The sequence below is a fragment of the Hyperoodon ampullatus genome, assembly GCF_949752795.1.
Source record: "Hyperoodon ampullatus genome assembly, chromosome: 19".
In the NCBI taxonomy this organism is placed as follows: domain Eukaryota; kingdom Metazoa; phylum Chordata; class Mammalia; order Artiodactyla; family Ziphiidae; genus Hyperoodon; species Hyperoodon ampullatus.
Genome location: NC_136932.1, coordinates 7150384 through 7163384, shown reverse-complemented (window position 1 = coordinate 7163384; position 13001 = coordinate 7150384). Strand labels below are relative to the sequence as shown.

The 13001-nt window shown below is 61.9% G+C and overlaps 2 protein-coding genes across 3 annotated transcripts; both read left to right on the top strand.

Moving 5' to 3' along the window:
• Window positions 1-16: 16 nt before the first annotated feature.
• On the top strand, window positions 17-1963 carry CCR10 (C-C motif chemokine receptor 10; the record flags this gene model as incomplete). Its single annotated transcript, XM_079725221.1, has 2 exons — window positions 17-40; window positions 896-1963. 2 exons carry the CDS (start codon window positions 17-19, stop codon window positions 1961-1963), a joined length of 1092 nt encoding a protein of 363 aa, XP_079581347.1.
• A 2644-nt stretch (window positions 1964-4607) lies between these two features.
• On the top strand, window positions 4608-12903 carry PLEKHH3 (pleckstrin homology, MyTH4 and FERM domain containing H3; the record flags this gene model as incomplete). Of its 2 annotated transcripts, none has more annotated exons than XM_079725107.1 (13): window positions 4608-4769; window positions 6762-6817; window positions 7157-7236; window positions 7334-7525; window positions 7612-7769; window positions 7881-8001; window positions 8790-9096; window positions 9682-9889; window positions 10129-10256; window positions 10558-10690; window positions 10886-11344; window positions 11620-11811; window positions 12528-12903. In XM_079725107.1, the coding sequence occupies 13 exons, from the start codon at window positions 4608-4610 to the stop codon at window positions 12699-12701; spliced, it is 2370 nt and encodes a 789-aa protein (XP_079581233.1). In that variant the 3' UTR covers window positions 12702-12903. The 2 variants fall into 2 exon arrangements, with proteins under 2 accessions (XP_079581233.1, XP_079581232.1); XM_079725106.1 differs by having other exon boundaries at window positions 10129-10265.
• Between the last annotated feature and the right edge of the window lie 98 nt (window positions 12904-13001).

Here is a 13001-nt window from a genome sequence, read left to right as displayed (position 1 = left end):
ACCCGAGTAGCCAGAGATGGGGACTGAGCCCGCAAAGCAGGTGGGAGTGGGGGCAGGGGGGTAACGGTTACAGAGAGGGAGGGTAAGGTGAAGGGATGGGATTCCCTACCTAGCACCAGGCCTCTGCCATGCTATGACCTACCTAGGATGCCTGGAGGCCTCTGGGACCAGGGGCCCTCCAGACAGATCGGGCTGGTAATGAGACGCTGGGGTTGGGGGACGGGACTGGGGTTGAGAGGGAAGATGAGCTGAACCTAGAGATCTAAGGTCCCAACTGAGCCCAGAAAACCTGAGCTCCAACCCTTACGACCCCCTTGTCATGAGTAGTTCAGTGCACCTGTACTGGAGGCTAAGAGGTGGGGGTGAGAAGGGGGGACGGGAAAGGAGACATAGAAAACCTCTCCAGACCAAGCAAGGAGTCCAGGGACCAGGTCTCAGGCAAAGTCTGCATGTGGGTGTTCTTCCAGGAGAGGGCGCTGCAGAGGAACTGAAGCGCTAAGATTTATTAACAGTACAGACACCTGGCCTATGGAGAGCACAGATGCTTCACATTCATTATCTTCCTTATTTCAAACAGCCCTGCCGGGTGGGCTAGTCAGGATCTCTAATCTCGACATTATGTATTAGGCAACTGGAGAGCCAGAAAGAGCAAGTGATTCACTCAAGGTCACCGAGGAAGCTGGATGTAGAGGCAGGAGGGTTGCAAGGGAAGCCAAGGCCCGTCTGAGGGTGTGCTAAGAAGAGTGTGGAGAAAAGTTTATGTCTTCTCCCCGGGTACTGTACCATTGTACCTGGTCACACAGGAGCCCCCAGCTTGGAATGCATGTGTGGGAGGGGGAGGTGTGTGGTGGAGGCATGCCTCATAAGGTCTCACTTCTCATTTTGGCCTCCCCAGGTCTCCTGGGGCCCCTACTCCGGGGACGATGAGGAGGCATACTCGGCTGAGCCGCTGCCAGAACTCTGCTACAAGGCCGATGTCCAGGCCTTCAGTCGGGCCTTCCAACCCAGTGTCTCCCTGACGGTGGCTGCGCTGGGTCTGGCCGGCAATGGCCTGGTCCTGGCCACGCACCTGGCGGCGCGACGCGCTGCCCGCTCGCCCACCTCCGCCCACCTGCTCCAGCTGGCCCTGGCCGACCTTCTGCTGGCCCTGACCCTGCCCTTTGCCGCAGCCGGGGCTCTGCAGGGCTGGAGTCTGGGAAGTGTCACCTGCCGCGCCATCTCGGGCCTCTATTCGGCCTCCTTCCACGCCGGCTTCCTCTTCCTGGCCTGTATCAGTGCCGACCGCTACGTGGCCATCGCGCGGGCCCTCCCAGCTGGACCGAGGCCCCCGGTGCCGGGCCGTGCACACTTGGTCTCAGTCATCGTGTGGTTGTTGTCGCTGCTCCTGGCGCTGCCTGCTCTCCTTTTCAGCCAGGACGGGCAGCGAGAAGGCCAGCGGCGCTGCCGTCTCATCTTCCCCGAGGGCCTCACGCAGACGGTGAAGGGGGTGAGCGCCGTGGCGCAGGTGGTCCTGGGCTTCGCGCTGCCGCTGGGCGTCATGGCGGCCTGCTACGCGCTCCTGGGCCGCACGCTGCTGGCCACCAGGGGGCCCGAGCGCCGGCGCGCGCTGCGCGTCGTGGTGGCCCTGGTGGCTGCCTTCGTGGTGCTGCAGCTGCCCTACAGTCTCGCCCTGCTATTGGATACTGCCGACCTCCTGGCGGCCCGCGAGCGGAGCTGCCCCGCCAGCAAGCGCAAGGATCTGGCACTGCTGGTGACCGGGGGCTTGGCCCTCGCCCGCTGCGGCCTCAACCCCGTGCTCTACGCCTTTCTGGGCCTGCGCTTCCGCCAGGACCTGCGGAGGCTGCTACGGGGTCGAGGCTGCAGTCCAGGGCCTCACCACCGCGGCCGCTGCCCCCGCCGGCCCCGCCTTTCTTCCTGCTCGGCTCCCACGGAGACCAACAGTATCTCCTTCTGGGACTACTAGGGCTGCGAATCAAGAGGAGGGGGGCGGGCTGAGGAAATGATTCCAGGGAGGGTAGTGGGAAGGGGGAGTAGGTGGGGGACACTGAGGAAGAGGTAGGGACATCAGGAATTGCTTCTGTACTTCGGCACATTAAACTGACAACATGGAAATGAGGGGCAACACAACAACTGTTACTATTTTTGAGTCACCGGCTTGGAAGTGATTTGCAGCAGGGCAGAGCTGGTGGGTCCCCCACGGCCCCGCCCCTTCGCACTCCGCCGCGCTTGGCTCTGAGTGGAAGGCGCTGAGAGCCTGGGTAGGGGTGAGGGGCTGCTGAGCCTGCTAAAGCTTTAGGCACTGACACCCCCTCCACCTTCACTCGGTCTCTGCCGACAGAGGTGAGGTGGGGAAGCTGCCAGGCGACGAGGGGCGAGCGTTCCTCCTGAAACAGTGTAAGAAAGAGCTTTCTAACAACCAGAGTGCTATCCAGTAATGGCTGCCTTAGCGAGTACCGAGTTCCCGGCCTCTGGAATGTTCCGGCTGAGGCTGTCGGGGACTGTGTGTGTGCCTATGCCTGGTGTGGGGGTAGGAACGGGGCCAGGAGATTCCCGTTTTGGGTAGGATTCGGTTACCACTCTACAGTCCCTTCTAAGGTTCGCTGGTGGATAGAAAAAAGTTACTTGAAAAGTTGAGTCGCAGTTTTTCGCCTTGGAGAAAATCCAAGGAGAGAATTCCAATTTGCAAATTTCCAAAGAGTGGTTATCACGGGCGGGGTGGGGGTGGGGTGACAGCCATTCTCCGTCTTCCTTGGGGACGGGGTCAGAGGGAATGTACTGAGCCTGCCGGAAAGAGAGAGGTTAGACAACTGAAAGAACTTCCCTGCAGGCAAGGGCCTGGGATCCAGATAGGGAAGAGAGTATATGGTGTGGTGTTTCCATCCCTAGGAAGTCTCAGCGCAGGCCACTCTCTTCTGGGGCGAGGGCAAGGCTGGGATGGCCTCTAAAGACATTGATTCCTGGTCTTTGTTTTACAGTCACGACAGGCAGGATGGTGTCCACGTGCGACAACTCTCGCAGTTTAATATCCGGTCAGCCAAGCTGCCCCGACCACTCCAGCCTGGAGTCTGGGGACCCAGGGCAAGAGGGGCGGAGCGTGGCAGGGATGTCTCCAGGGAGGCGCTGGCCTGTCGTCCCCGCCCTGTCCCGCCGCGCCCAGCTCGGGCTAGCCTTCCTTCTCGGAGTCTCCGGCGGCTGAGACCAAGAACCACGGCCTCCAGGGGCCAGGATCCAGGGAAGTCCCGGACAGAGCGCCGATCTTCAAAGGGTCCCACACGCCAGTCACTGGGGGCCAACCTGGAACCCTCCACCAGTGATCTCAGGAATCGCCGCTGAGTCAGCAACGCACGCGCGCGCCCGCGGTCGCCCTGGCCCCGCCCCTCCTCTGGCCCCGCCCCGTCCGCTTAGAGCCTTGGTTAACCCCTTCCTATACAGAACCGCAGGATAGTCACCCTGAGAAGCCTCCACTCCATTCGAAGACCACGGAATTCCCTAGAATCCGAAGTCACTCTCCCAACTGGAGTTCAGTGAGCTGTGCGCTCTACATTAGATTTTATTTCCGGCCTTGGTCTGCACTATCCCAGAGTCTCTGCCTCAGCTTCTTCACCTCAAGAGGAGGTGACTCAGATCGCGGAACTGGACTCCTTCATCCAGGGGCGGAGGGCTACCTCTAGGGCTGTGCTTGGCGCAGGTAGCTAAGGCTCTTTCCTTTCTCTGGAACCCTGAGACGAGACAGGGGTGCAGAGGGCAGCAGTCGGAGCCTTTCTCTATGCCCTATGGGCACTTTGTTCTCCTAAGCTCCTGCTCGAGTGCTTTTAATTTGTTGGTTGGTGAGCCAAGAGTTAAAACAAGAGCCTGAAGGCGGGCTTCCGTGACGTCCCTAGCAGTCCGTGTCCGACCTCCGAAGCGGGGGCGTGGCTAACATCGCATTGCCCCCTCCCTCCTTATTCCCCTGCCCCTCCCCGCTGTCACCAAGCCAGGGACACATGATGCAACCCGCCGCGGTTTCAGTAGCTTGATTGGTGGCCGCGCCCGGCGCCAGGCACAGGGATTGGGCAGAGGAGGCTGTGACGAAAACTGGACACAGCCCTGTAAAGAAGGGAGGAGAGAAAGAAGGGGGGGGCCGAAGGGGAGGGGGTTGGGGAGGCGGGGTCCCGGCACTGTGCTCGCGCCCCTAGCGCGCCAGTCCCGGGGCTGCAGGGAGCGCAGCGCGCTCGGCCCGGGCCCCGGCCACCGGACGCCCTACCGGACACGACCCTCCCTGGAGCTTGGACAACTGCCCACCTCGGACACTGCACCGGACACTGCCCCCCACAGGGCTGGACACTACAACGGACACTACTTCCCAGCTCCGGACATTGCTCCCTCCTCCCCCACCCCCCGCTTCCCCCCTCCCCCTCCGGGGGCCCAGACTCTGAGCCCCCCGCAGGCTCTAGCTAGCGACCCCTTGCACCCCAGAGCTAGACACCGCCTCCTCCCAGTCCCCCTCTCCCTTTCCCTCCTCCCTCCTCACCTTTCCCCCTGCTCGGGTCGGAGCCCCGCCAGTTTCTCCGACCCCCTGCAGCTCGGCCCCGGCTGCCCGCACCCCAATTCCCCGGCTGCTCGCCCGGATGCCTCTCCCCGGGGGATTGTGGTGGCTCCTCTGCTGCCGTCGAGGCTTTACTCTTCTGCACCGGGACTACGGGGACGGCGAGCTTAGCGGGGACGGGGACGAAGACGAGGACGAGGAGACCTTTGAGCTACGGACCCCGAGTCCAGCGGGCGGCGGGAGGGTAAGTCCCGGGGGGTTTGAAGCCTTGTCTCAATCCCTCTCACTACAACCGGCCGTCATGCCTGATCCTGCTCCAGACTCCAGCCAAACGCCGTGCTCTTGCGGACTGGGGACACGGGAGACGTTTTTGCCTGGGGGCCAGAAGCCCCCGAGAGCTCAAGCAGCAGCCCGCCTCGGGATGTGCCTGTGGGCCTCGCGCAGCACGCTGGGCGCTGTCCACCTGCTGGGGGCCCTGGGGCAGGGGAGGCGTCACGCCTGGCCCGACCTGGCCCAGCCTCTCCCTTCCCCGCTGGGCCCGCGTCCCATCCCGTCTCCTTCCGCCTCCGCCAGCGCCGAGGAATGTGGCGAGGCCGGCTGGGCGGCTCGGACACCTGGGTCCGCTCCGCTTCCAATTCATAAGCGCTGAGCGCTGGGGCCAGATGCGGGAGTTCCCGCCGCGGGGACCTGGGCAAGGGGAAGCAGGCATCCTCAGACTGGGGTCCGTGGCGGGGACCCCATGGAGAGGGAGCTGGGGGCCACAACTCTCCGAGGACCCCTCATCATTACCGTGACACTCAGGGCCTCCCTGGTGAGGCTCCTGGGGAATCCCTGAGGGAATGGTGAGGGACACTCGGCTCCCGGGTTTTGTCGAATCTCCCCGTGGCGAAACTGAGGCTCTATTGGTGTGGGAGACCATAATCCCCTGACGTCCCCTCTCTGATGCCCCTGTACCCCAGCAAGCAGACTTCGGGCAACCAGACTCGCGTGTGCTGTGGCCTGGGTCAGGCTCCCTTCCCCCGCTCAGGGGTCCCCAGCAGGCCCGGTGGCTCAGTGCCCGGGTGGGGCGGGCTGCGCCGCTGGGGCCGGCGCCAGCACCTGGCGGAGGCGGAGGGCGGATAAATATAGAGGGGGGGCGGGGAGGGAGGGAATCAGGGGACTGCGATTAGGGGAGTTGGTCTAAGAGAGGGGTCAGCACCTGCCCTTATGCTGGTGTGTCTGAGAGCCCCTCTCAGACCCTCCAGAAGATAAGAGGATCTGCGCCCCCGAAGGCGCAGGACCCAGGCGTCCCCAAGGTTCCAGCCTGAGCAGGGTCAGCTTTGTGAACCACTGCCATTGCCTCCCTCATGCTCCACCTCCACCACCGCCCCCCTCCTCGGAGCTTGGGGACAGGTGTCCCTGGCCCCCTTCCCCCACCTCCTCCTCCTGACTTTAGCTGCCTGGATGCAATGGGACCATGGCACAGTTCCCTCCTGACCTGGCTCCTAGTAGGGTTTTAGGCCTTTCTTAGACCCCAGTCTACAGTAGAAGTTCCAGGGCACAGGGGGTGGTAGGGGGAGGGCAAAGTCCTGAACTGTACGTCCCATGGAGAGTATTCTTCAGCCTGGCCTGAGCCCCAGCAAAAGGACAGGGTCTTTACTTCCTACTGAGTTTCAGGGGTCCCTGTGGGAGGGCATAAGAAGCTCTTGGACAAAGCCCTATACCGAAAGGGTCCCTCTTCCCTTCATTCACCTCCGTGCCTACCGCCTGCCTGCCAGCCTGAATGCCCGCCAGCCAATGAAGGGAAATGAGGAGGAGGGGGTGACTTCGACTGCCAGAGCAAGAAAGGACTTCATCCACCTCTCCCTCTTCACAGATTGGGAACCTAAGGCCCAAAGACTCGAAGGGGCTTGCCAGGGTTCCTCAGCAAGTTTGTAGATCCGAGTTAGCGGTTGAGCCGGTATTAGAACCCAGGTCTCCTGACTCTCTGCCCAGTGCTTTTTCTACTCTACCCCAACACCTGATTGCCTCTTTAAAGAATCACAGAGACCAGGCGAGAGTCTTGGCGTCTTAGCTTGGGCTGTTCTGTAGAGACTGGTGGAAGGGGCGAGCCCAGTGGCTTCAGCTCGCTCAGTCACAGTCACCATCCCACCCCTTGATTCCCCAATCCCCTGAGCAGTGCTGTCCTGGGCCAGAAGCCACTGGCATCCTGCGAGGAGGGTTCTTAGCCTGAGGGCCGCCCTGCCTGTTTCCCCAGGGCCCCCTGGATGTGACGCTGACTCAGCCTGTGAGGAGCGGGCCAGTCTCAGACAGGTGAACTCAGCCCCTGCGTCCCATGGTCTGGGACCCCCATCTTCACAGGCTTCCCTCCCGCGGTTGTGCAATAAGGGAAAGGCCTTACGCCGGACGCTGTGGTTTGGCCGGGGTCCCGGGGGGCGGTCCGGCTGGGGGCGCGGGGAGGAAGGTGGGGGGGTCCGGGCTATTTCTGGTGCGAGGTCAGAACGGCCCAGCGGTTCCCACAGCCTGGGGGAGGGGTGCCCAGCCCGGGGAGTAGGCACCCCTCGCGGTCTGGGGAGCCCTTAGAGAGGAGCCTCCTGGAGGCGGGGTGCAGGACCTGCAGGCTTGCCCAACCCTCGCTCCCTTCTTGCCCAGGCTGCAAAGCTGGGAGGAGACACGGAGCCTCATCCCGGAGAAGGGGCCGTCAGAAGACGACCCAGACGTCGTCGTGAAAGGTGGGGATCCACCTCATGCGCTCTAGAGGCCCCAATCCCAATCCTCCACGGGATAATGTCCTCTCCTGCGATCCCCTTTCCCTCCTTCTCCCCGCAGGTTGGCTGTACCGAGAGCCCCGCGGAGGAGGGGCGCGGCCCTGGTTGCCCCCGCGCCGAGCCTGGTTCGTGCTCACCCGGGACTCCTTGGACCAGTTCAGCAGCAGCGGGAAGGGGGCGCGGCGCCTCGGGAGCCTCGTGCTCACCAGCCTGTGCTCGGTGACCGGCCCTGAGCGCAGGCCCAAGGAGACCGGTGAGACCTCATGGGGATTCTCCTACCTCCCTAGGTAGCTGCCCCAGCCAGCCCTGATTGACCTCCGCGGCCTCTGTTTCCCCAAGGTCTGTGGTCAGTGACCGTGTCTGGCCGGAAGCATAGCGTCCGGCTCTGCTCGCCCCGCCAGGCTGAGGCAGAGTGCTGGGGGGTGGCGCTGCGCGAAGTGATAGCCTCCAAGGCGCCGCTGGAGACCCCCACCCAGCTGCTGCTCAGGGACATTCAGGTGCGAGGGAGGGAACTCCATGGAGAAAGAGGAGGGTGGTGGACCCATAAACTTTCTGGGTTCATGGTGAGCCCCCTTCTCCATCACTTTGATCATTTCCACGGCCTCTAGGAGAGTTGTGGGGACCCGGAAGCTGTGGCCCTTATTTACAGACGGAACCCAATTCTGAGGCACACTAGTGGGGCCCTGTATGCCCCACTCCTGCCCCTGCCCTACGGAGTCAGTGCCCCAGGTGAGTGGTGCCATGGCCCAAGTCCCTTGGATGGGGAATCTGAACGCCTCACCTGATAGGGATCTAGGAGTCCTCAGGGGGCCTACCCAGCCCCTCATTTTTCAAAGGACGAAGATGAAACCAGAAGCTGAGCAGACTGATACCCAAGGTAGAGGGGGAGGAAAGCCAGCACAGAAAGTAAAGGCTCCCTTTGACCACCTTCTCTGGATCTCATTCTGACTACTGATGTTCCTTCATGAGTTTTTTACACGCTCTATTTTGTTCTTTCATTGTACTCTCAACACCCTGGCATACTGCCTTTACAAGTGGTGGAAAAGCCACCACCTTGGGAGAATGTGCTGACCTCATCTAGTTATACTTCTCCCCAAAAGGGAATAGTGACAGGCCCAGGTCCTCAAGCTAGAGGATTAAGGGGAGCTGGGAGAAGAACCCTGGTTTTCTGACTCGCGGTCCAACCAGTTTTCTGGCCCATGGTGTTAGCTGTCAGTACCCAATTACAGAATCTGAAGGTTGACCCAGTGTCCTTATAGTCCCTCCCTCCAAGTTACTAACTCAAAGTGCAACCTTAGGGGATCTGGAGGGGGAGACTCCCGGGAGGCAGGGGTTGAATTTGGCTCTGTGGGGACGACTGCTTTCCCTTCACTCTTCCTGTCCTTCGCACTCTCCCCTCCTTGCCACCCCTGTGCCCTTACACTCCCTCTGACCTTCCCCTGGTTCACGCCTTCCTCCCAGGGCCCAGCTCTGTGTCCCCTCTCCAAACCGTCCCTCCGCCCCCGCCGTCCCCGCAGGTCCGGGCTACGCTCCCTTGCGCGAGGAGGCGGTGCGGCTGTTCCTGGCGCTGCAGGCCCTGGAGGGGGCGCGGCGCCCCGGGCCCCTGATGCAGGGTGTGCTCCAGACCTGCCGGGACCTGCCCGCGCTCCGAGACGAGCTCTTCCTGCAGCTGGCTAAGCAGACCTCGGGCCCCGCAGGCCCCCCCGGGCCTCCAGCTACCCAAGACCCCGCGGCCCTGCGGTACTGGCAGCTCCTCACTTGCATGAGCTGTACCTTCCGGCCTGGCGGACCTGTACGGGGGCACCTCCTGGGGCATCTGGAGAGGTGAGAGGGGAGGCGTGGGGGTAAGGCCAAGGCAAGGGAGCTAAGGGGCTGGAAAAGAATGGCAGGTCTTGCCAAAGAGTTTGGCAGATGGAGAACTTGGACCCAGACAAGGGAAGGGACTTGCCCCAAGGTCAGGGCTCTGCTAACGTGCATAGTGCCTTTGTGGGAATTACAAGATCATACACCACTTGCGGGCGGAGGAATTACAAAAAGGCTCCCACTTTGGGCAGCGGAATTATTAAAAGGCTGTTTTTCTCGGAGCTGATGCAGTCCAGCGCCAGGGCTTTTAGGTTGGAAAGAAGAATGCGGCTGGAGTTTGGATTTCAACCCGAAGGAGGATCATGGAAACTTTGGGAAGTGGGAGGAGGCAGTAAGGAGAAAGCTGCCAGGGGCCTTAGAAAGTAATTCTGCTCCATACAGAGCATCGGGGTAGATTCAGAAGAGCTGGCCGCGCTGCCTTCAAGGAACTTAGAGTTGGAGGGGAGGGAGTCGGCGAGGCGAAATAAACTATAAAGTAAGAAGGCAATAGCGGGGAGGTGAAGGAAAGCCCTTGGAGCACTGACTCTCCAGTTCTCCCTAACCCAGGACTGAGCAGGCGCTCCCGGACTCGGAACTGGCGGAATATGCGCGCTTCATACGAAACGCGCTGGGCCGGACGCGCGGCCGGGAGCTGGTGCCCTCGCTGGCAGAGATTTCCGCGCTGAGCCGACGGCAGGAGTTGTTGTGCACCGTGCACTGTCCGGGGGCTGGTGCCTGCCCTGTGGCCATAGACTCCCACACCACGGCGGGAGAGGTAAGACCACAGAGAAAACCCCTGAAACCTCAAACTTCCTCCCAGCTTCCCATGCCTGGCTCTCCTGGTGCCTGGGCCCTAGGGTTTGCCCGAGTCTGAGAGTCATCAGTTGGGTAACGGCTGTGTGTGGCGGAACTAAGAGACCTGAAAGACCCCTCCAGTTGGACCCCTCCAGAAGTACTGGCAAGACCCCTGCGCGGTCTGGGTCTGACTTTCCTCTTATGTTCTCACCCCTCCAGGTTGCTCGAGAGCTGGTGGGGCGGCTGGGCTTGACCCGGAGCCGCAATGCATTCGCGCTGTACGAGCAGCGAGGGGCCCAGGAGCGAGCCCTGGCCGGGGGGACTCTCGTGGCCGACGTGCTCACCAGGTTTGAGAAGTAAATGTCCAGCCCCAGCCCTGCTCTCCGTTAGCCCATGCGCCTCTCGGCTTCGGTCAATCCCTAAGCAAACGTTTACCGAGCGCCTGCCACTTGCACGGCACAGTAAATTTCACTGGTTCACAGATGGGTTCTTGTCCGCCGGCGGTTTGCAGTCAGGCTCCAAGGCTCGCCTCCTCTGTCCGTTCCGCCCGGGCCCCGCCCCAAACATCTGGCCCCGCCTCTTTCCCCTGGGCCCGCGCCTTGGGGGCCCCGGCTTCCCGGACGCATCGTGGCCTTCTTTATTCTGCAGCTTGGCGGCGGAGGAAGCCGGGCTGGAGGACCCGCCGGACTCCGGATGGAGACTGTGTCTGCGTCTTCACGGACCTCTGCACCCTGAGGGGCTGTCCCCAGACGGTCACGAACTGCCCTTCCTCTTTGAGCAGGTGAAGATCTCCGGCATTCACGCCCAGCGAAGACCCGCGAGCCTGAACCCCTCCCTTTCTGGGCCATCGCATTTCGTCGTTATGGCAACCCCGGGGGAGGCGGTGCTCGAACCCAGACCTCAGGTTCCACACCCCGAGGTGTCTTCGCGACGGTACCCCGCCCCTCCCGCGCTGATGACCCCTGCCTCCCCGTAGGCTCAAGCTCTGCTGCTGCGCGGCCGGCCGTCCCCGCCCGACGACACGCTGCGCGCCCAGGCGGCGCTGCGCCTGCGGAGCCTGCACCGAGACTTCTCCCCGCGGCCGCCCCTGCCGCGCCTGGACCGCTTGCTGCCCACCCCGGCCCCGCCGCGTGAAGACCCTCTCCGCCCGGTGCCCAGGCCTCCCCGCTCCGCCGCCCTGCTGGCCGGGGCAATCTGGAGTCCGGCCCTGGCCAAGAGGCGGGCGGAGCGGGCCCGGCGCGGCGGGGCCGGACGCACGGCGGGAAGCGTGGCCCGCGAGGGAGGAGGTGGCGCCGGCACGGCGGCTGCTGTGCTGGGAGGCTGGAAGCGGCTACGGGGCATGGGCCGAGCTGAGGCCATGGCTGCCTACCTGGCTCTGGCGGCGCAGTGTCCAGGGTTCGGCGCTGCTCGGTATGACGTTCTGGAGCTGAGCACGGTGAGGGGGAGAAGGGAGAGGGGGACTCTGGCGGCCCGAGCCCCACACCTTTGCCCCAGAGCCACAGGCCCCCATTGTGGGTCACTTCACTCCCTACACCCAGCACAGCTGCCCGTCTCAAACCCCAGGAGTCACTGGCCCTGGGGCCCTCACCTCTGTGGAGCTGTGGATTATGGGGGGGGCAGGAAACTTCTTGCTCACAGCCATCTCCCCACACCAAAAATAATGCTGCAGGGTCCCCTCCTTCCACCCTGACTCTGCCTGTCTGTCTGCAGGAGCCTGGTGGGGGCGCTCCACAGAAGCTATGCCTGGGCCTGGGAGCCAAGGCCATGTCCCTCTCCCGACCGGGTGAGACACAGCCCGTTCACAGTGTCAGCTATGGCCGTGTGGCCGCCTGCCAACTAATGGGCCCCCACACCCTGGCACTGAGGGTGGGAGAGAGCCAGCTCCTCCTGCAGAGTCCCCAGGTGAGTGGGAAGAGTGTAGAAGGAGGAAGGAAGGGAAAGGATGTCAAGAAACATTCATTAAGCACGGAGCGTGGGCCAGGTACAGCTCTAGACCCTGCGGATCCAACGGTGATCAAAGACAAACTAAAGGAGCTTGCATCAGAGCCAGCGATCAGACACTAAACAAGGAATCAACGACTTTTTTTCTTTTTTTTTTTTTCTAATTTCTTTGGCCACACCAGGCGGCATGCGGGATCTTAGTTCCCTGACCAGGGATGGAACCCATGCCCCCTGCAGTGGAAGTGTGGCGTCTCAACCACGGGATAGCCAGGGAAGTCCCCTCAAAGACTGTTTAAGACAGTGACAAATGCTATGAAGGAAAGGGTAGTGAGACAGGAAGTGATTGGAGGGGGCCATAGCTTTAGGTAGGACGGTCAGGAAAAGATATGCAACAACAGTGACACCTAAGCTAGACAAAGGAAGATCTGGGGGCACAGCGTTCCAGGTAGAGGGACTTGCAAGTGCAAAGGCCCTGAGTTGAGAATAACCTTAGGATATTATAGGAGCACAAAGAAGCGAGTGTGGTTGGCACATTGTGAGTGAGAGAGAGCCATGATGAGGAAGGAAAGATTGTAGGCGGCAGCTCATGTAAGGCCTTGGGAAGGAGCCTGGGTGGAGGTTGAGAAAAAGGAGAACCCAGTGGCCCCTTGTGTACTCTGACCTCTGCCCTCCCTTAGGTGGAAGAGATCATGCAGCTGGTGAATGCCTACTTGGCCAACCCCTCCCCCGAGAGGCCCAGCAGTAGTCCTCCTCCATGCCAAGACCTGCCAGACACCTCCCCTCCCAGCCAGCACCCGGGCCTGGACGAGCCCCAGGGACAGTCTGGCTGTTTGGGGCAGCTGCAGGACTGAGCTTGCCAAGAGGTCACGACCTCCCTCTTGCCTCCATCCTGGACTTGGACTGCTCTGCGATTTCAGGGAACCATGGACCCTTTTGGCCCTGCAGGGACAGGGCACACCCCACACCCAAGGGCTGCAATGGGTGCAGACAATTTTCTAGTTTGTTTCTTAATTTATTTGTAGAAGAGAAGACACACACACAAAAATTGCTTATTTACACAAACCCTTTCTGTGGGAGTGTTGTCAGTGGGACAAGTTGGAGCCCCAGAGCTCAGAGCTCCACCTCCGGGGATGCCCACACTCTGGGCTTTT